This window comes from Agelaius tricolor, unplaced genomic scaffold (assembly GCF_023055355.1).
Source record: "Agelaius tricolor isolate 1412-34295 unplaced genomic scaffold, bAgeTri1.0.p SCAF_12, whole genome shotgun sequence".
Classification (NCBI taxonomy): Eukaryota; Metazoa; Chordata; class Aves; order Passeriformes; family Icteridae; genus Agelaius; species Agelaius tricolor.
Genome location: NW_027269272.1, coordinates 9,440,879 through 9,463,160, shown reverse-complemented (window position 1 = coordinate 9,463,160; position 22,282 = coordinate 9,440,879). Strand labels below are relative to the sequence as shown.

Sequence of the window (22,282 nt, the reverse complement as noted above, 5' to 3'; positions counted from 1 at the left end):
GATGCAGGGCATGTGTACAGCCCAGCTTCCAGCCTTGAAAACTCCAAGGGGCCACTCTCTGTTTCCATAACACTTTTTACATGCTTACTTTTATGGGTCTCTTGATGACAATCTAAATCCTGCCTGTTCTTCAATAAACCATTAATCTTCCAGATAGAGTTCAGGGAAGTTGCTGTGTAGCAATAAAATGCATGTTTCCAGAGCCCAGAGGGAACAAAAAGGGAAAAAAAAACAACGTGAAAGGGAGAGACATTGTTTCTGAAAGACAAATTCCTGGCTTGCAGGGGTTGGGGGGCACGTAGGGTTATGTCCCCAAACCCTGCCTGGAACCTGTCCCTCCCCTCACCACACCCTGATGCCGCTTTGAGTGTAACATCTGTGAGAAGGTCCACCCTCCAACATCCCTATCAGTGTAAGGAAGGGGCTGCTGACCTCTCTGCCTCCCATCCTCGTGGCCCAGGAGCCTTTTGTGAGCAGTGCCAGCTGGGACTGTGCTTTAGTGAGCAGACACCAGCTGGGGAGTGTCAGTGACCATCACTGCCCCTGCTGGGAATGCCTTGGAGTCGTGGGGAGAAGCCTCCACCATTGCCCACCAGCCAGGGACTTCAGCAGCCTCCTCCCATCACCCAGTTTACAGACCTACTGCTGCTTGTGCAGAATGAAGCATAAATATCTCCTCTTTGTCTTCAAACTGCTTCCTTCAGTGTGCTGAGGGAGCCAGCCTCACAGAGCCAGTGGCACAAAAGCCACCAAGTCCCCACACCAAGGCTGGTCAGCCCTGTCCTGGATTTGCATTTGAACTGGTGACCCACAGCAGAAGTTACAAATTCTGTGCCCCACTTTATAACAGGAGCAATGAGCACAATCCCTTGTGCTTCCAGGCCCCTATAAAATTGATGGTAACCATATGTCAGTGCGTGGAGCTGGTAGGAAAGCACGTACTACACTACTCAAAAGAGATGGTAGCAGTCAACATTAAAGAGTGCCAAGGAGTAGAAAAAAATCAGGTTCAACCTGACTTAAGTGCCTTAAGCTATGTCTTTCATGCAGGAAAGAAAAAGAAGGCAAGGATAGGCCTGAAAAAATAATGTCCCTGGGCTATGGTCCTTTAGAAAAATGGTAGAAAAGGGAGAAAAAATAGGCACATCAAGAACACACATACAGATATAAGTGCAATTATTGGACTCTCTCAGTTCAAACTGACACAGCTCTCAACAGAAAAAGAGGGAAAATCACTGTCTGTCTAGACATCATAAATAAATAAAGGACTCAAAAAGTCTGCTACTATTACCCTCAACTCCTGGGTTTCTGATATTTCCCTGGCACACATGTATCTCACAAATATTCCTATACAGGACACTTTTAGTCCCAAAGTACTGTCTATTCTATATGAATGTTTAGTACTCTTCTTTTCACATGAATATAATGTTCTTGTTGTTCCTGATGATAGCACTTCACATGACAAACTAAAGGTCATGGAAGAAAAGTTGTGGCAAAAATTCTTTTCACTGACAGAAGAAATGCTGGGATCTATTGAATGCTCTTCATGAATTTTATAATGAAACTAATGCATAATGCACTGTGTAAATGCCTACATAAACAGTAAGTAAAGTACCTATAGATCACTTGAAGCAACAAAAGCCTTGAGGAGCCTCCTCTAAGGCAGTATTTTACTTGCCACTGCAGCATGGTGAAGGTCAGCTCTTTCAGCAGGCATTTGCACCTCTCTGCAGAAGTGAGCTGCATGATTATTTTAATCTGCTCTTGAATTCTTGATGAATACAGGAGAAAAAAATCTTTACAGTGAGCATCCATCTGAGATACACGTCCTGGCCAAAGAGCAGCTAATTAGATATGACTGAAGTTAATTATGCCTAACACTGAGCAGATAGACCCCGAGAAAGAGAATGTGACAGGGCTTTTGCTGCTGTTTCCTCCAGTGGAGGCACAAGGAGCTGTTTCTCAGTAAACATGGGTAGGTGCTGCCATCACATCACCCACTGGCCTCAGTATGATTTCTTAGATTATGCTTACCCCTGTAACCAAAGCAAACAGCATCCTTTTGGTGTAAACAGCATCCTTTTGGTGTAAATCCTGTGCAGCTGATGAAAATTAACCCGTATGCACTCCATGCACCCCCCTCGAATTTCCACAGTGCTCTCATGCAGTGATGAGTGAGGAAAGTCAGGCCTGGAGAAATGTCTGAGTGGTGCCTGGGCTCTGAGCAGAGCCAGCCCTGCTCTGTGCTCCTGCCAGGAGTGTGTCCCTGCTTGCCAGTGCAGGGCTTGCAGGCTGGGGAGCAATCGCTGACACAGTGGCAGCTGCAATGGGTCCTTTTGTGGCATCAGGTGTTTGTAGGGAAAACAATGGGATGGGTCTTGACTTAAGGCCTGGAAAGAGGCACCACAGGGGCTCTCCTGTGCTGTGTTCAAGGCAGCCTCTGTGCTGCTGTGTCACTCCATACCTATTGTTGAAAAATAGGAGCAGCATTGGTTTTTCTCTTCCCCTCTCTTCTCCTTACAGGAAACCTTGTTCAATCAGTTTGTCCTGACCTGAGGAAGGAGAAGGGGGATGTACATCTTTAGAGGTACACAGTTTATATTTCCTCCTGAGGAGAAGGAAAGAGTGAGCTTTTGTGCATTGGCTAGGGTGGAATTCAAAACCACTTGTCTGTGTCACATCCTCTCACCTGCAGTGTTTAGCTGATGTTTTCATTTCTGGGATGAGACACAGCTGTCCCAGGGAGGGCTAGGCTGGGGACCAGCCCCACAGCAGGCTGCTCCAGGGCCAGCATTTGTAGGAAAGCTGCAGGGCTTGGAGGCATCACACAATAGCTCCATCTAAACAGCTGGAGTTCACACCAGAGGAAATTCTTCAATTCTTTAATTGATTCCTTTTCTAAGGACAAACAACTCTTCTGCCTTTTCTCACTTTCCATCAGAGCTCAGCACTCTGAAATTCTCAGTGTAGTTATCTTCACATCAGCCTTAGGCAGGGAAGGTGTGCTCTCCTTTAAAGTTTATAAAAGGGAGTCTTATCCAAAGCAGGTAATTTTCCAGAGTACCACAATGAACCTCGAGCTGAAGGGGGAACTGAATTTAGTCTCCCATATCCCAGAACTACTGCCCTGCTCTCCAGCTCTCAACAAAGCACAAAACCCTGTCACACAGCTCCTGAGGAGGGATGAGCTGAAAATTCCAACTACTAGAAATTAACATTTGTTGCCAGTGGCTACTGTTGCATCTAGCATTATTAAGGAGGGCAAAAAAATTTGTTGTTTCTAAGTGGGCATGGGTTTTCTTTTTATACCATATCTTTCATCTAAAATTCACAAGCTTTTCATATCTATCAGAAACATCTCATATTTTCACAGACAACAATATAAGAAGGTTCATATGATAATCAAGAGAAGCACAGGCAGTTGAACAGATTACTGAGGGATAGAGCTGGGAACAGTCTGTAATGCATCATCCAATTGCCTTTTTTATCCTTTTTTAATCACTTATTTGTGTGGCAAAAGTCTCAGTCTAACCTGACCTAACACAAACTAAAACCCTACCCAAACCAAACCAAATTAAACTTTGAAAAAGTGCTGCTCATTGATTTTTTGATTATTTTCCATTTTCTTGCCTGGTTGAGCTGGTTACAGAAGTGTCAATGCACCAAGAAGGTGCAGCTATTTTTGGCTGTACACAGTAGGACCTGCACAGATGTGTGAAAATTGAAAAAATATAGAAGTAAATCAACCAAATACACAGAGGCAAATACAATCAGTGTGTGAAAACCAATAGCCTAAACAATGTTACCAACTTTCTTACCTCTTAGATCCACCTGTTAACTCAGGAAGAAATCATCTTCCCACTAGGACAAGTTCTAAAAAGATTATAACGTGACCATGGTAAGTCAACACAAACAGGAGAGCATGGTCCAGATTTGCCACAACTGCACCTGGCACGTCCAACTATTCTGGGCTGCACCCACTTTGAGCACCTCTGAGCATTTTTATTCACAGTAGGTCCTGGAGCCAGCCCATGGACACGGGCCACATGTGGCCATCTTCTCCTTTTCTCTCCAAGGGGATATGTGTTAACTACTGCAGCAAATTCATGAGGTATAGCACTGCCAAGAAATGGGAGCCTAATTGCTGTGTTCTTTTAAAGAAGAAGGCATTAGTTAAAAAAATCACCTCCATTCAGTCAAATTACAGTCAATTATCATGGCCTTCAAGCCAAGACCTATTAGCTCTGAATCTAACTTTAATCAGTTACTGAAGCACACTGGAAATGCCATTCATTTTGGAAAAAAACAATATTATTACCTTTTACTCCTTAGTAGTCAAAAGGATTTTGAAACAAGATTAATGGGAGCAATTTTTTTCCTTCTGTCTGTAGCTTTTGAAGATTAACAACACTTCTTTATTTCAGAATAATAGTTACCTGGCAGTCTAGGGTCACTGGGCTGTCTTCAAGGCATCATTGCATTCACTTGCACAGGCAACTTTTATAGCCAAAATAGATTTTTTTTCCCCCTGATGTCATCAAAATACTGATTTGGACAAAGACAAACCCCTTAGGACAAAGAAAATACTGAAATACAAGAAACTGCTGGAACAAGTTACCTTTTTGATCCATGCAGCAGAGCTGTAATTTACATTTGGTTCTGTTTTTCCTCCTTATCTCCAGTGCTGTCAGAAGTTCCTTGATTCATTGTGGTGGCAATGGAAGCCCTGAAGCCCGAGGCAGCAGTGGGTAAATGGGAGATGTTTGGGACTGACCCCAGGACACCACTGTGGCCCAGGACAGGGCAGGGCTGCAGCCAAACACAGCCTTGCTTATGGGCAGCTTCAGGTCCACAGGAGCTTGTAACCAGGCCTCAGAATTATTTAATAGGGAGCCTGATTTGTGGGAAAGCAAGCAGATGTAACTTTTTAGCAATCTGATTTTTGAAACAACCTCAAATTACCCCATGCATGCAGGTCTTAACCAGTGCTGGTGAATCTGTACTTGCAGCTCAACAGATTTAGGGAAGCTCAAAGTTGCCTCTAAACATTTACACCTTTTTTAGGGAGGCAGATTCTGAAAACCTCCTCTCTCTGTAATACTGGGAATGACAGAGCAGCAGTGAGACCCAGGGTCAAAGCTTGTGACAAAGCCAGTGGAAATCCAGTGGGATCAGAGATCTGTGTCAGATACTCGTCCATGACTTCAACCCTAGCCCACTCAATTTGCTACACTGCAAATCTAACTCTGAAACTCAAAATGAAGACACATCCAGAGGCTGAATAAGCAACACAAGTTTCCATAGCAGTTTTGCAGCCTCCCCAGCACCCCAGGTCTTTGCAGAAGGGGATCCCTGTGGCCCTGCTGGCACTCACTCACACCCTGAGCGTGCTGGCTGCCAACAGGGACCAAAGGTGGATGGGGAGAACCAGGCCCAGCCCTGCAGCCAGCCCATGATGCTGCAGGACTGCAAAGCTCAAGGAATCATTTCAAAAAGAGGCTCAGAAAAGGATCCTGCAGGAATTGTGCCCAGTCTCGTTACTGGAAATCTATTTGACGTAGTGAACAAACATGGAGACTTTTCCAGGAAATGTGTTTCTTTATTTAAATAAAATTAGTGCCAGTAGAAACAATAAACTTTAAATACATGAGACAATTATATACAACTCGATGTTAGGAATTATATACATCAGTTTTTTACAGATACAAATACATTTATACCAAAAGTAAAGGACGAAGGAGAAAGCAATGGAAAATGTGACAACTTGTACATGTCAGTCTCATTTGGAAAGTTTCAGGATTCAAGTGATTCCAGGCAAAGTGCCAAACTTAATTTGGCTCCTTTCAAACTTAAAACAGCCCCTTTTAGAGTAAATCTACCAAAAAGCTTTATATGGTCTGATCCAAAGTTCAGTGAAGCCGATGGAAAAACTCCCGCTGCCTTCGGTCTGCCCCAATCAGCCCTTAGGAGCACAATGGAGCCTTTGTTCTGCTGTGCTCAGACAGACAGAGATCCCTGATCCTGCATCCATTAACCCTCTGAGCCCTCCCCGGAGCCAGCAGCACTGCACACTCTGGCTGCAGCTCATCTCTGCCCTTCTGCATTCATGTTTTTCGAGCCGTCTCTCAAGCTCTAATGCCAGTGGATAAATCACAGAGCTATTTTAGTGCAGGAAATATGTGGAGACATTTTGCAAATATTTTGCTGTGCAATGCTTTAGACTCAGGCTCTTCAGCCCTCATGCTTCGAAACTAATCAAAACACTGTAATAAGTTATTATAAAATATAAGGTATGATTGAAATATTAATTTTCTTCTTTGTATTAATTTTTACTTCTTGTAAAAGTGCAATAATTTAGCAACAAATTTCATGAGCATTTGAAAAATGTCACAGTACCATTAAACTGGGGGAGGGGGAAGTCTGTGGTGGTTTGAAAAACTAGTTACTAACAGCTTTATAGAAATGCATGTGTCACATGAGAGCTGATTAAAAAAAAAGATGTAACACAATGCTTACCTACACCAGCTTAAATAGAGCAGAAAGTCTAAATTCTTTAATGATGTAAATGGGTACAATTTTACTGACCTCAAGCAGAGAATTTAACTCCAACAGAGAAACACAAAATCTTGTGCTGGTCCCTGTCTCAGCTGCTGATTTCAGTGGGGCCAGGAATTCACCCTTGCTAGGTTAAATTCCATTCAGAATTCCACCTCTTTTTGAAGGGGGCGTAACAGAGCAGCATCTGTTGGAGCCTTTCTGCGTCTTACAGCCTGTAACAAAGATCTTTGAACCTCTCCTTTAACGTACAGATCTTTGCCTTTAGCGACCAAAGGTACACATCTTTAAAAAACACAAAAGCAAAAAATGAAACCACCTTTCCTGTTAGTAACTGAGTCACAGGCTGGATTGCAGCAGAAGGTGGTGAACCTGGCCCAGCCAGTGCATGAATAACTTCAGCAAAGACACAGAGAAGTGTCATGGGTCTGGAGCCAGGCTCTACAAACTGCACAGGAACTCAGTGCCTCTTTATTTCTGCCTTGTCTTTCAATCTTTCTGTACCTAAAGCCAGTCTCCAGCCATGCTGTAATCTCCCTTCAAGTACAGCATCAACAAATTTTCAGCTTTTGAGGCCTCATTGAGCAAATGTGCTGCTGGCTGTGGTTTGTCATAAGAAAAACACAGTAAGAGTATTTCTAGTCCATCACAGCTTTGTGTGAATGAGCATTACCCATCATCTTTAAGAACCAGGCAATTGCATGAGGGTAACTTCCCCAAACATTTCCCAGATATTTACAGAATTCTGAAATATGCAGAGACATGCCAGTAATAATTACCTCGTTAGAAAATACATATATATTCACCATGTTCTTAGCTTTCATAGTAAGAAATAATAATGGAAAAAATAAAATTAAGCAACCCAATAATGTGCAAGTCACACTTTAAAGTTGGGTACCACTGCTTCCTTGTCCTGCCAGCTCTCAGGAACACCTTGGGCCCAGGAGCACAGATACCTGTTCATAGTTCATTGGAGAGCAGAAAAGCAGAGCCACAAGTTCTTGGTGGGAGCTCCACTCACACTTTGGCAGCTGATCAGGGGAGCCCTGCAAGTGCTAGGAGTTCTTCTGGAGGTTTTCCACAGAGCCCTCGCTGCTCTCGTTGAGGGGCGTTTCTGACACTTCCCCCAGCTCAGAATCCAGCACTTCCTCCTGGATGGTGAAGTGCACGTCTGGGGAGGAGGACTCGGAGCTCACGCTGCTGCCTTCCATGGAGCAGATGGCACAGGACAGGGAGGGCACCATGCTCTCCTGCAGCATGTTCAGCATCGTGGGGATCTGCACGGATCTCAGCCCTGCCACGGCTGGTAGAGGCTTCACAGCCTCCCCCCACTCCCTCTCCTCATCTTTGTAGAGCAGAAGCAAATGGGATGACTTCTCTTTTCTTTTGGATTTCATGTAGCCAAGCATTATTCCTATCAGGAAGACCCCGTAGAAGGACATGACAATCAGAATGTAAAAATACTCATTGCTGTTGCTCTTCTCTGTGCTGGGGGATTCAGCATCAAGCATAGCTTGGGTCACATTTGCATGGTCCATCTTCAGCATGGAAAGAGTTTTACCAGAGCTAAGCCTAGAGGAGAATGTAAATGGATATGTAAGATCAAACTTCAGAGCAAAGGTGTAAAAGAAACACCTGGAAAAGTTTACCCCAAACTCTTCCTTATTCCTCATAATTATAAGCTTGCAAACCCCACACCTGATTCAAGCTCTCAGTCTATTATACCTCTGCATTAGTACTGTCAGTGAATGAACTCTTATTCAGATACAGAAAACATTAAAAGAAAGAAAACACATAATATTAAATTATCTTGAATTCAATGCTGAATTATAAAACCCCAATCCATATGATTAAAAAAAGAAAATTATATAGAAATTCTCTGCTAGGCACTTAAATATAGTTTTGTACTACTTGATCATGTTTCCACGGTGGGGGAAAGTTAGAAGTATTATTTTGTTCAGTGATGCAGGAAAAAAAAAATAATCAAAAAGCAACTTACGCCAGTATGCAAATAATTCCTCCTTTTGCAAAGCTCAAGAGACCTTTCCTCTACCAAATGCTGGGTGTTCTGAAAACTTTCCTCTGCTGCAGTTGGAATAAATAGCTCTCAAGAAATGTTTCATCACGTGTTTTAGAGGCACAGTTTATAATAGTTTTGTGTTGGAGTCAACAGATGAACTTGAAGGATTGCAGTTCAACCCACTGAACTCTTAACAGCTGTGAAAAGAAAAAGACTTGGGAATTCAGAATTTACTCTTTACTAACCAGTTCCACACTGGCTCTTTCAGCCTGTGAATCTGCTCCTTTAACATCCCAGTTGCTAAATCTGACCTCTTGCCCTGAGAGCTGATACACAGAATGGAAAACCTGCAGATTGTTATTCTGTGTTTGTCATAACATATAGAAAAATATACATGTGAATTTTATAGCAGACACTACCAAGTTATTTACATGTCTGCTATACAGAGATTTCTCCAAAGAGACAGAGGAGGAAACAAGTTATTTTGTTTGGTCAGTACTAGTGGCAAAGCTTTGGAGAGTGTGTGCAGAACAAAGTGGTGACTTTCAACTCACGCTGCAGCTCCACTTTGCCACAAGGTGAGGGGCTGGGGAGAGCTGGGCCCTGAGTCTGGAGTGAGTTTTGGGTGGATGGGTGCTGGTGCTGCCTAACTTTGGGCATCAAAGCAGCAGCTGTGGGGTCTTGATTCTCCACATCATCACTGGAAGGGTGAAGAGTCCTCCAGGGAGCAACTTGGAGCTCCTGAAGTGTGCAGCTACATTTTGCCTCCCTAGAAGCTGCTAAGAGTTAATGCTGTGTGCAGGATATTATGCCTAAATAAAGGCCTGGGCCACTGAGTTAATGATGATTTAAGCACAAAGGGACCTTAGCAGTTCCTGGGCAGAGGGAAGCTCTCTGAGCCACTGCTGCAGGCTGCTGGGCAGAGCAGGACACCCCGCAGCCCACTGGGGAGTTTGGGTGCAGCCTGGGTTGCAGGGCCCACAGAGTTCCCAGTCATCAGCTCCATGGCACAGGAGGCTCTGAGACCCCCTTCAACACGTAAGCAACAGCCCAGGCCATGGGAAGAAGGAGGCCCAGCTTGCACCTTGGGGATTTCATTTCCTTATCCTCTCCATCCCCGTTCCTCACACACAAAGCCCAATTAGTCAGGGCCCACATGTGAATGTCACCCCTTCTGCAAAGCTTCAAGGATGTTTATGTAACAGAACACTCCACTTCCAGAAAGCAGTGGACTGGTGCTGGAGTTTCCCAACGGTAGGTCTGGGGTTTTTTTCCCTGCAGTCACTTTTGGATTCTTTGCATAGACAGCAAATTCTTTTCCAAACTCTGCCCTTACAATCCCTCTGAGGTAAAGGCAGAGAGGATTAACTTCTCTTCACATGTAAGAAAAGGCAAGAGAGAGAAGTTAAGCAACTTTAGATGTAGCTGAGCATTCGAGAAAAGACAGGATTGCATCTGTGTTTGGAACCAGCATTTTCCATCATTTCTCTGAACGACTACAGAAAGAAAGGAAAAAATTACATTAGCCAGATTGCCCTCTCTGCACCTTAAAATAGAGGATCCTCCCCTTAGGATGTTGGTTTTATCTCCCTGTGCATTCCCATGTGATAGCTCAGGAGCTGTTGATGTTGGGCTAACGTCTACTGGGATTTCATCTGACAAAATCTGTCTGCAGCACCAGCTTGCCAAGTCTGAATTCTTCTTCCCTGTTCCCGACAAATTACCGAGCAGGCAACAAGAGCACATCAACTGTAGGCTAAAGCAGAACCCAGAGCAACTCTCTGGATTTTCTAGCTAACTTTAGGGAATATTTACTTCACAACTTTCTCAGCTCCATGTGATATCTGCTCTCCCCATTCAGCTCTGGAAATTTGGGGGTTGAAAAATTAAAGACAACATGTCAGATTTTAGCAACACCTTCTCATGCAGGACTTTCACAGACTTGTGAGGAAGTGCCTTGCATTGTTGGGTCAATGAAAACTGGTTCAGTACAAGGAAAAATCCTTTCTCTCTGCCCATGAAACCCTCTTGGAAGTTGCTTGATCCCAGGAACAAAACCAACTAAAGCCTGTCATCAGTGTCACCCCTCACCTGGACACAAAGGCACAGCCAGGGGCACAGACAGCCCTGGGCTCCCAGCAGAGCAGGGGCAGACCAGCTCTTCTGCAGGCACCTGCATGTGCAAACAGAGTCCTTTATTTGCTCCAAACCCTTGTGTTCTTCATGTAGGGGAAACTGTACAAAATTACCAAGAAGAACTGGAGCACCTAACTGGAATACAGGAATACTGCTGTATTGCATAGATTTATGCAATTCCCCAAAAGTTTAACTGAAAGATGACTGGGTTGCATAATTCTGCAGAGTTATTGACGAAACCTCTTTGCAACTATGTTTACTTTGGCTAGTTGATGACAGCTCTTCTCCATCTGTTAGCCCCTGGTTCTTAAAAACAGTTTAATTTTAAAAAGGCCTGCAAGGAATTCCTGAGCCTTCTATAGACTTGAAGAGGAGGGATAGAAAGACATTGGGGAATTATCACCTGAAAAACATATGCCACTTACTTACTGATGCCATCAGTCAGCTTTCTCAAGCTGTACTCTGTAGAAACTATATTTTTTGTCTAAACACAAGACCTACAAAATTAAAAACTGGAGCTTTAGTTTGTGTTTCAAAACTATATTTGCTGAAAATTATATTGTAAAGCCATTGATCACAGCAAAAATTTTGCCTAATTTGAAATAACTTATTTTAAAGTTAAGCTTGCTAGCTACTTCTTTTTTGATGTCTCTTTCTTTCTTCCTTTCAGACGAATTATTTTCCCCAAACTCCAGAGAATTTTCCCTTAAATTTCACCTACACATCTCTTATGCTTTCAGCAATTGCCACTCACCTGTTCCTCTCCACCTTCTTTGCACCCGTCCCAAACAAGGCTATAACATTTAAGAATAATCCTTGTGCTGCTGATACCGCCTTCCATATTCCCCCTTTGGAAAACATTCAGGCCAATAAAGCAGAGCAACAGCCAGGCACTCCAACAATGAAAAGGTCACAACATAGTTGTTGATGCCAGATTTTTTTTCTCAAGGTCCCTGTCTCCTAGAGAGCCTTTTGTGGCAGCAACCTCCGTCACCAAAGGACGCAAACGTTGAGGCTCGAGGCATCCCACGGGGCAGGAATTCACAACATGGCTTAAGGGATCATATAATGTGAGCCCTTTCTCCAAATAAAAATTTGAGGACAGTCAGAAAACTGAACAAAGACAGAATCTATTATGAAGACAACATGAAACCTCCTTAGAGACCCAGATGACTCTGCAGGCTGCCATGGAAAATATATGCCTAACCCTTCATTACGGGCATAGTCCGTGCTCTGATGCTGCATTTCTCTTTCTTGCCCCAGTTAGTGAGCTAATAAGAATAAAGACACCAAACAACTGTTAAAGGGCCAGCTCCTGTGGGAAGCTGAGCCTGTTTGATGAATGTTTGCTGACAGGACCACTCTAAAGAATACCCAAGTATGTGCTTTTTTAGAGTTATCATCTGAAAAAAAAAGAAAAGAGAAACAGGAAGCACAGAGGAGTTGGGTTTTTTTCTTCCTGAACATTTAATGGAAGTAAATGGTTGATAATTTACTGCTAGAGGAAAAAGGAAAGGAGAGTTTTGCCATGCAAGTATTATTTTTGATTTACACCTTCCAGACACTACATTTGGCAAAGGACAACCAACCAATGGTGATCAAACAGATGATCAATATATTTTACTCACACATATCACTTCAATTAAAGTTGGAGCTGCTTTTGACACCATAAAGGAAGACATGATAAGATAGATGTTTGTGGTCCTGATCTGATCTTGCATTTAAGGATGTGCCACTCTGAGATGTTCACACTGACTTTGAGTCCTGCTGCAAAACACACACCTCACTGAGCACCTGAGCCTAAGCCCCCTAAAGTTACTGGCCCTGCCTCTCCTAAAACAAACATCAGCAGCTGCTCCTTTCGAGTCCTGTGCAGCTCAGTGAAGCCTGTGAGCGTGCTGGAATAAAAGCTCATTCAAAAGCAGCAGTACACACACCCCCAGAGCAGGCAGTGAAGGGCAGAAGCAGCACAAGCCCCATGCCTCCTCACTGTTAAGTGCAATAACAGGATGAAATTTATGACCTTTACTATGTGCTCTTAACGCCTCTATGCCTCATCAGTTCAGCCACTTAAGCACAATTAATCTGATAATACCTACAAATTTCTTGTGCTGGGAGGCACAGCATGGTAGCACCACCCAAAAAGGCAACAACCACTGTGGCCACAGGCACCAGGGCTGGGCTGGCATCTGAGCCACTGGCACATGGCTCCAGGTTCAGTGTCATTTTCCATCACTCTCCCTTATTTTTCATACTGCAGAAATAGATGACATTCTTCATAAACTTGACATGAGCAATTTCTAGAGGAAGATGGCAATTTCCTCACTGTCATCCATAATATACTGTGTTGCCATCTGGATGGCAAATGGGAGTAATGGTCTGATCTGTTATTAACTATAAAAAACTTAGTAAAATGCTACAGCTCTGCCTTGTTACCTTACACCCTTCACTAGGGAAAACATGCAAATATAACTCCAGAAGAATCATGCATCAGCCTCCTTTCCAACTTCAGACTTTAGTTTGCTTTAATTTGAATTTTGTTTAACCTTCATAGCAGATCCATATTCATGAAATCTGAAATTTCTCATGCTTTCTCTGCACACAGGGTAGCAAAAAAAATTTAATTAATAGAAGCAAATACAGGATTTAGCAGCATCTCACAGGTGACCATCTGCACTCACAGTCTCAGCTCTAGCAGTGGCAAGAGATTTCCCAGAAGCCAAGCCTGGAGTGTGCAATTGCTCTCCAAGCACACAAAGATCTGTAAAGGCAAATGGTTTCAGATTCTGAGAGATGACAAGCAACAGAAAACTTCAATGATATCTGTAATAACAGTTCAGACTAAATTTAGCATTTACTGTAAAACATGTTTTGTGAGAGTCTTGGAATTTTGGAGAAGCATTCCTTTTCAACCTCTAAACTGAATTTCAGAAAGCTAGGAGTGACTGGGAAAAGAGTTCAAACAGGTAACTCTCATGATAGCAATAACCAGAAATTACATTAAAAAATTACAAACTTTTCAGTGGTTAATATGAGAATCTGATTTCAAAGTCATCACAGCCTCAATTCTGTTTCCTGTATCTAAGACAGATTACAAAGTTATTTTATCAACATAGCTTTCCATGCAATAAAATGAAACCTATACTTCACATTATCCTACCCTTTTCTTTTGCTGTGGCACAGTGAATGTAGTGATGCTTGATTTGAAAATACTTTTTTTTTCTTTTTCCTTTACTTTTTCTTCTGCCAAATATAATTATCTGTTGGATGCACTACCTTTAAAAACAAAATGAACTCAAAGATTACTTAGCTTTTGGAGTCAAATAGTAGATTCAGCTGCTCTGTACAGCTCAACTGTGTTCAACATTATTTGCTCTATTTGGATCCAAAACAGCAAGCAAAATACTAAATTCTGGATGCCACCAAAAAAAAAAAAAAAATCCAAGAGCCTTTCAATGTGATTAGCAATTCTTAGGAGAAATTCACTGGCAAACCCAAACACACAATTCTTTCTGTTCAGCAAAGAGAGTTCTTGCTCTCCCAGCTATGGTCCTTATTTAGGTCCATTCATTCTCCCTGAACAGCTTCTAGCCCTAATCTGCTCAGAATCAGCACTTTGATTGACATTAGTGAAGGCTTTTCAACAAAAAAATTTAGATAGGGAGGTATGTATCAATATTTATAGAGCTTTCGAAAAACTCCTCTGCATGCAGCATGAAGATCTAAGATTTTTCTTTTTTTCTTTTTTTTTTGTTTGTTAATTTTAAGACTTTCTACTACAAGAGAAATTCAGCAATGCCAATAATTGCTAAGCATAAGAAATAAAGGGGACGAAACCACTGAAAATATTCAAGTGCTCAGCTTGAACCCTCACCTGACTACAGGTCATAAACTAAAGGCCATTGGAAAAGTTAAGAGCTGCTTGCCCAGCATAAGTAGAAAGCTTATGGAGGCACTGATAAACATCCAGCTGTCCAGTTAAACACAAGCAGAGATCACATAGGAAAGCATGCCAGGAAAAATTTTGTTAGAATGGGTTCCCAGCAGCTGGGACCCTGCTGCCCTCGTGAGTAGGAGCAGCCACACATCACCTGCCACCACTCAGAGAAGCTCCTGTCTCACCCTAGGTAATCTCTTCCTCCTCCTCAGTTCTGTGGGCTGTGGAGAAGCCCAGCATGGCATGGTAATTCTGCATTGAGCTGTTTAGAAATAATGATATTTGGAAGCCAAGGAGAGCAGGGGAGCAGGATCCTCTCCCATGAAATGAACAGGGCAAGGTTCACACATGCAGTGAGTTCACTTGCCCACGTTCAGAGGTGTGACCATTCTCAAAGCTGATCACACTTCAGAGAATTTGAGAAGAAAAAGAGATAAAAATTTAATCATGAGGGAAACCACAGACTCTGAAATCAAGGAGACAGCTCTTGCTTAGTCCCACTAAGCCACAGCATTGTGGGTTTAATTTTCATACATCAAGGAACGGTAAAGACATCAACATTTAACAATGCAAGCTCTTCCTCAGACATGCCCACAGCCCTCCCTGAATCCAGCAGGATTTGGCTTCCAGCATGGTCTGTGTCTATTTTCCTGCCCTAAGGTTAAAATGCCTGCCAGTTCTAAGGGGTACTTCATATCAAGTTCTAACACTGCTCTTGAAAACACAGCATTCAAAAGAGATTGGAAACAGAGGAGATCATCATGGCATTTACTACAAAAACACTTCTACCCTTTTAGGAACTCACACCATAAAGTAAAGACTACAGCCTGAGTGTCACAGTGATCTTCCACCCTCCCAAGGACAGAAAACACATGCAGGGGGAGATTCACTCTCCTCTCCCAGAAACAGTGCAGGGCAGAGATGAAAGGAACAGTGAATGCTATCACAGTAGCACAAATCCAGCCCAGCCACAGCCAAAGCACTTGCAAGACCTTAGAGGAACTACCCACATTTTTTTTCATTGTTATTTCTTCCAATCCCACTAAATGAGTTCACAAAGAAAGAAGCAGCCCTTCCTTGTTTCACAGCCATGTCAGGATAACATCCCAGGTCACTGCGACCTTCGGCGCTTGTGAGCTTTTCATTTTCACATGAGCTCCAGATGTTGAGCCCTCTCCCTCTGATATTCACTTTTCTACAACACCAGGCACTCCTCACCATGTGTGTTTGTAGCACTCCCTCTGAGTTTTGGTTGGGAAATCTCCCCGTTTAACTGTAGCTGTTACAGCAAGCATCCATTAATTTCAGCTCTCAACCCTGTTGACCTGAATCTTCATGGGATTTCAAATACAGCTTAGATTACATCACTGCTGTTCTCAACAGCAGTCCCTTTCCAGCTGAAGCAACCAAGATAGCACTTCAGTTTGATCTATTACATCTTGGCATCTGTTGACTGTATTCACTTTTTAAAGCATTCACTTTTTAAAATACTCAGAACAGCTATTTGTATTCTTGTTCCAAAAGTCTGCTTTGGAAACACAACAAAAGGAGCAAAATAGCAATCTGGGGTGTAAAGAGCAACAATAGGATGAGCCCCAGGTGTAGAGCAGAGAGGACAGAAGGTATACAAAAGAGGCAGCAACAGCACATGCATCCTCTCCAAAGGGAGGGGTTCTGCCAGGCAAGGAGGGAAAGCACTAAACTGTGTTTTCTGAACCTGAGGCTAAGATTTGTTCCTGTGTTTCAGTGTTTTGGTATTAGTCCTCATAGCCACAGCTGTGAAAGTGCAGGGAAAGGGTCCCTGAATGCATAATGTAGAGAATGGGCTGTGAGCAATGCAGGATCATGCCAGCTCTAACAGGACAGCATTTCTTTCTTCTTAACTGTTAGGAAAACTTCATTTCCTTCAGTTAACACAAGCAGTCCTGTTAACACAAGCTGGATTCAGCCTTGTGTGGACAAGTGATGGAGTCTGAATAATCTAATCCTCCACTACCAGGACCTTGGCTAATGTAACAGCCCCCAAACCCTCCCATACCTCCTGCATCAAAAACACTTGGAAGGAGCTGCACGGGAGCTGGGAAAGCCCAAGGAGAAGCCCTCCTGCCATCTCCTCAGCATTGCTGTGAGTGCCCCCCTGCAGTCAGGCACACCCAGGGGGTTGCACTGGCATCAAATGAACCAAGTGTGCAGCCCCTGGGAGTCCCTGCCACATTCCTTATCCTGCTGGGTCTGTGCCCACAGCAGCCATGGCAAGCTGCCCCTGTGCCATGTGGGGGACAGAAACAGGACAGAGCAAACACCCACAGTGCAACAAGGCTGATCGAAGGAATCCAAACTAAATTCCCAAATGGATTATTAAAAAATTATACCAAAGAAAAGAAATTTAGCAATAAAAAAATACCTACTCTAGACAGGGTGGTTTACTCACAAATGATAAAAAAAACACCCAGAGGGAATGTATTGTTCAAATGCAATCTTTTATATCTCAGTGGGCAGACATGAAAAAAATTTGTTAAAGCAAAGATAACCATTGTTTTGATGGAACTGTGCTTTTAGAACTTAGAGGAAAACTCTCTCTTCCTCTCTTGGCTGCTTGTAACATGTGAATAATCAGCCCAAAGTAAACAACATGTGGTCTTGTGTGGTCTTTTCATATGAGGTTGGTATTTCACTTGAAACTAGGAAGTGACAGGAAGTGGGGAGTTCTGCACAGATACAGGAGACCTTGTGCTTTCCCAACAAGCTCTGGAAATGCATTTTTGAAGAAAAAAAATCATTCCTGTTGCAGATGGGAAATACAAAAAAATTACATCTAAACACATAGAATGAATAAATGTTTCTTTGAGTCACATAACTAAAGAATTTTGTGTAGCCTAACTTACAACATTTCCTGACTCCTTCATGAGCATTTCAATGCTCCAGAATCACAGAGTACCAGTCAGTTCTTAAACTGCACTGTTAAAGGAGTTCCTGAAAGCAACATAACTGCTGCATTATTTGCAATATAGCTCTTGATGTGTGGTGGTTGCTGACATAAATCACTCACCTGGGGAAGAGGAGCAGTGCCCTGGCAGCCAGAAAGGCTCAGCCCAGCAGGGGCTGTGCTCCCCTTGCAAGGAGTCCATTAGCTGCTTTCTTCAGCAGGGCTCCTGGAAGAATGATGAGTGTTTAACATCCTGCTGCCCATTTTCACAGCCACATGGGCTGTGGAAGGTTTGTGTTGGTTTTCTGAAGCACTGCTTGCTCACCCAGCCCCAGCATGCCCCAACTCCTCCTGCCCTGGCACAGGATGCACTCAAAGCATCAACTCCCCGAGTTTTCCAGCTGCCTGCTCCCTTTCCCTGCCCCAAAACCTCTCTCACACAGGACCTATCCATACCCCCAGCACTCTCTCTGTGTGGTTTTGACCTCCAATCCAGCTCAACCACAGCCCAGGAGGGGTTTGTTCCCTCCAGGCACCCCACAGGATTTGGCTGGGTCCCTGTGTCCCCCGGGCTCAGCTCTGTGCTCTGTGGAGTACAAGGACAAGAGGACACAGCCTGCTCTCCTACACAAAATCCTCCACTGTGAATTGAAATGCAAACTGGAAGCCATTGCTTTGAACACTGGCACTCATGTGGTCCTTGCCTTCATTTCTGGGTTTGCCACCTTCTGAGTTAAACATCCCACCACCTTCTCCCTCTGTGGCTCTTGTCGCCTTTGATTTCTCCCCAGTTATCTCATTTTCACAATCAGTCCTTCAAAAACCAGGTTGCCAGAGCATCTCCTTAAAAGCTCTCTTAAATCAACCTATTATCTTCGAGGGTGGGAAGTGAGATAGAAAAAAGATTTTAAATAACTCTAAAATACTCTGAAAAAATACTCATGTGCACTCAGTACATATCCTTGCACTTGTCCATGCCTTCTGTGCCTTTTCTCTGACATTACTGGCTGTGAACACAATGTGTCACATCAAACCAAATGGCTGTGTTTGTGCTGGGGCAGGACTGTGTTTTTCTGGAGCTAAATACCTCAGATTTTTCTGACCCTGAGATATCAATCACACCCCATACATTTGGGAAGCACTCTGGGCTGGGACAGCTCTGCAGGCTTCCAAGTGCTTTCCCAACACCTCCCTTCAAGAAAGAGCTGCCCAAAGCAGTTCCTTCCTTCTCCCCAAAAATGAACTCTCTCTGCCAGATTTCCCTGGGGTGCAGCTCAGCCCCTTGCTCCCCACACCACCAGCACTGGGGACATTCCAGGAATGCTTCCAACCATGGTCTGTGCTTCCAGCTCCTAACTCTGGCCCTTTTCCTGAGAGTTCACCCATGATTTAGTCAGAATTTCTCATTTTAAATAGTTGTTCATTTGAAAGCAGAGTGCATCTATTCTGGAAGGTTCCCTGCTCAGGTCCTCGTTGCTTAGTATATCCTATTAGGATTGGAACACAGACCAAGAAAATACTAATCTGAATTCATTTCCATTTGTAAATAACAGATTTAAATGAAAGAGTGAATGCAGATTTAACAGCATTAGGATTAGCTAGCAGAATAAGTAAAAAAAGAACCATGGGAAAAAACCTCACAAAAAATTAAAAGCCAGTTCTTTGGGCTTAAGGAGTTTTGACAATTAAGCTTTATGATTTGCTGCTGAACCAACCAACAAATCAAAATATGTCATTATTTTTTTCTAAACCCAAGAACTAACAAGGAAAAAAAAATAAACTCCAATCAATGTTTTGGTCTATTATAAAGGCTTTTTTTTTTTTCAATATCAGGATCTGAAGATTACTACAGACCATAACTAAAATGCAAACAGCACAAGATTGCCAGTGATGAGCTGTGCCAGGGTGCAAGTTTGAGATGACAAGGGCAGAACCAACTTGTTCTGGACTCCTGCATGATGTGGGGGTGAATAAAACAGAATTAATCTCTTCCAGTTGCAAGAAGGACTAAAAGCAGCTGCAGAGTCACTCAGAGAGGCACAAGTCAGAAATCCCTGAGGGTACCCCAACCCTTATCTGCAGGAGCAGCAGGCAGGACCTGCCTCTGCTGCAGCTCTCTCAGGAGGCAGAGCTGAGCTGAGAGGCATCACAGGATCCCAAATGTTCCCAGAAGGAAGCTCACAACCCCCAGCACAATTCATTTTAAGGAAAGAAAATATCTCTTTTATTACAGGCACTCAACCAGCACAGGCACAGCCTGGGAGCTGCTCAGTTCCAGAGGACACAGCAAACCCACACAGAGATCATTCCTCACTGAAGTTGCTGGGTTGGTTTGTTTTTCTGTAAGGTGAATCATACTCTGCCCTTTGGCTTTAATACCTACATCCTTTTCTAGAAAAGATCCCTACCACCTCAACTCTGCAAATTGCTTCATAACATCCCACTGATGTCAACAGCAGCAAGGGCTGGTCACCTCTTCTCTGTGCCCCAGAACACCACAAATCTGCCCCTCTGCAGCCACCTCCAGGTCCCACAGGTCAGTGTTTGCTGGTCCTGGTACATCTCTGCCATGAGAACCCCCTCAAACACAGCTCACGTGGACTCTCTTTGGTGTCCAACAAACCACAACAGGTTTCCAGCAGGTGGGAGCTGTGATAGATCCTGTCTCATCAGAAATCTCAGGGTAGGGAAGTTTAGATCACCACTAAAACACAAAGTTGGCTTTTTAGGTTTTTTGGTGTTTGGTTCATGTCTTTCTATCCTGCCCCCCATTACCCATTTCAGGGTCTGATGAAACTCAAAAAGGAAAGAAAAGAAAATGAAACACAGACATTAATTTGGGTACCCAGTGCTCAGACACTTCCAATAAATTGCCCTGTGCCTTGCTGTAATTGAGCTCAGGAAAGCAGCCCTTTTGCTAAATTACAGATATTAGAAGCCTTATGAGTAAAGTGATCCTAGGCTTTGCCCCCTAATTTATTAGCATTTTCATTTAATTTCTCTTATTTTACTCAACCTTTCATTTCAGAGCTGGTCAAGTTACAGCCACAGAGGTTCATTATCACATGGAAAAATCCACGTGCCAGGCCAGTGCCACGGACTGCAGCAGCAGCACCTTGAGGGCAGTGGCTCCAGCAGGAGGGAGCTGCACGGCCCCAGCCCGGGTTGCCATGGCTACCAGCGATGCTCAGGGAGATGAGATTGCCATGGCACCGGCACGAGAGGCCACCGGGGGCAGGGGACACACTCCTGATTCCAGATGCCATCGTTTTAATTAATAAGGGATTGTAATGGAGCCAACTGCACACAGGTAGTGCAGATTTCTGGGGCCATTTCTGTTGGACTAAACTTAGCAGAGGTTCTCATCCAGCTTTAAAAACAAGGGGCAAAACTGCACGAGTTTTTTCACAAAATAAATCACAGACAAAACATATTGGATTTCTATTGTTGCAACAATAAAGTGGGGTCAATTAATATGGACTAAACATAACAAAAAAACCAAATGAGGATCCCTCACATCTACATGAACTCCATATTACTTTCTAAGGATGAAAGGTGGAGGCTTCCACCCCAGGAGGCAGATACAGGGCAAGGAAAACAGAGCAAGCAGCAATCTCCTCTGTACCAGGATTTTTAATCCTGGAAATTTGTGCACAACTGGGGGTGCTCAAAACTCACTCTGTGTGACTCACAGGCACTCCTGAGCAGGACCATGTTATCCACTGCCCCCATTTAATCAGATACCTTGCAGCACTGAGACACTCACCTCACACAGCTGAGCTGTTGCCAAGACACCATTCACACTTCTGGCTCCCATTAACATCAGCTAATAATCTTCTGCCCTGGGCTTTCAAAGCACTCCAGAAGGATCCAAGGCTGCTGTAAGAAAACAGAAAAGCTTCTTGCTCTTGCAAGCAGTCAAGTTAAGTTTAGCCCATGGCTTTTACATGCCTCAGATAACCAGGAAACCAGAAAAATAAAATCCTAAATCCATTACTTTAATCATCTGGGGATCTGAGTTGTGAATTTTGAATTACAACTTGCTAGGAGTTGGCAGGGGCAATTAAACTTTAAAAAGCAGACATGAGCACAGGTTGCCCTGCCTCCACCCGTTTCTCCCTCGAGTGCTAACAAGCTCTCTCTCCCTGCTTACATCCACAGCTGGGTCCCTCCTCCTTCCCTGGAAGCCCACAGCACAGCCCCAGCCCTGCTCAGCTGCTTTCCCATTTTGTTCAGAGCACAGAGGATTTGAGCAGAGGTTCAGAACTGTTCATCCTGAACAAAGCTTCTGGGATCAGCATCCCAGGGCTGGGGCTGGGGCAAGCCCTGCTGCACAGGCTGGCCAGCACTGCTGCTCCTCAGCATGGACAAGGGCAGGGAGACAGAAGAATTCCAGCCAGCCTCATCTCACCCCATTATTTTGCTCTGACTGAAACAAACTGTTATCTTTGACCCTACTCTCCTCCTAGGATGCAATCACAGCACTTGTGAAATGCTGCTGCTTCTGTAACACTAAATCCTCAGTGGGGAAATCAGTTCCATGGATGTGAGTCTGAGCAAGAGCTGCAGACCCTGAGTAGGTGCCACGTTTGCAGGGCTGTGTGTGCCAGGCTCTGCACTGCTAACACTCAATCCATGCCTTTACCCTCGCAGGAAGGGAGCAGGGGCACAGGGAGATGGATGCCAAGGCTGCTGCAGGAAGCCAACA

At 43.8% G+C, this 22,282-nt stretch overlaps 1 protein-coding gene across 2 annotated transcripts; it reads right to left on the bottom strand.

Moving 5' to 3' along the window:
* Positions 1-5,578: 5,578 nt before the first annotated feature.
* Positions 5,579-21,673, bottom strand: KCNE4 (potassium voltage-gated channel subfamily E regulatory subunit 4). 2 transcript variants are annotated; one of them, XM_071437489.1, is made up of 3 exons: positions 21,341-21,673; positions 8,555-8,772; positions 5,579-8,127 (listed from the first exon to the last, which is right to left on the bottom strand). In XM_071437489.1, the coding sequence occupies exon 3, from the start codon at positions 8,100-8,102 to the stop codon at positions 7,611-7,613; it is 492 nt and encodes a 163-aa protein (XP_071293590.1). In that variant the 5' UTR covers positions 8,103-8,127; positions 8,555-8,772; positions 21,341-21,673; the 3' UTR covers positions 5,579-7,610. The 2 variants fall into 2 exon arrangements, with proteins under 2 accessions (XP_071293590.1, XP_071293591.1); XM_071437490.1 differs by lacking the exon at positions 21,341-21,673 and having other exon boundaries at positions 8,555-8,810.
* Positions 21,674-22,282: the final 609 nt, after the last annotated feature.

Bases quoted from the DNA above. Each gene is read 5' to 3' on its own strand.
- KCNE4 (XM_071437489.1), bottom strand. From the start codon at position 8,102: ATGCTGAAGATGGACCATGCAAATGTGACCCAAGCTATGCTTGATGCT.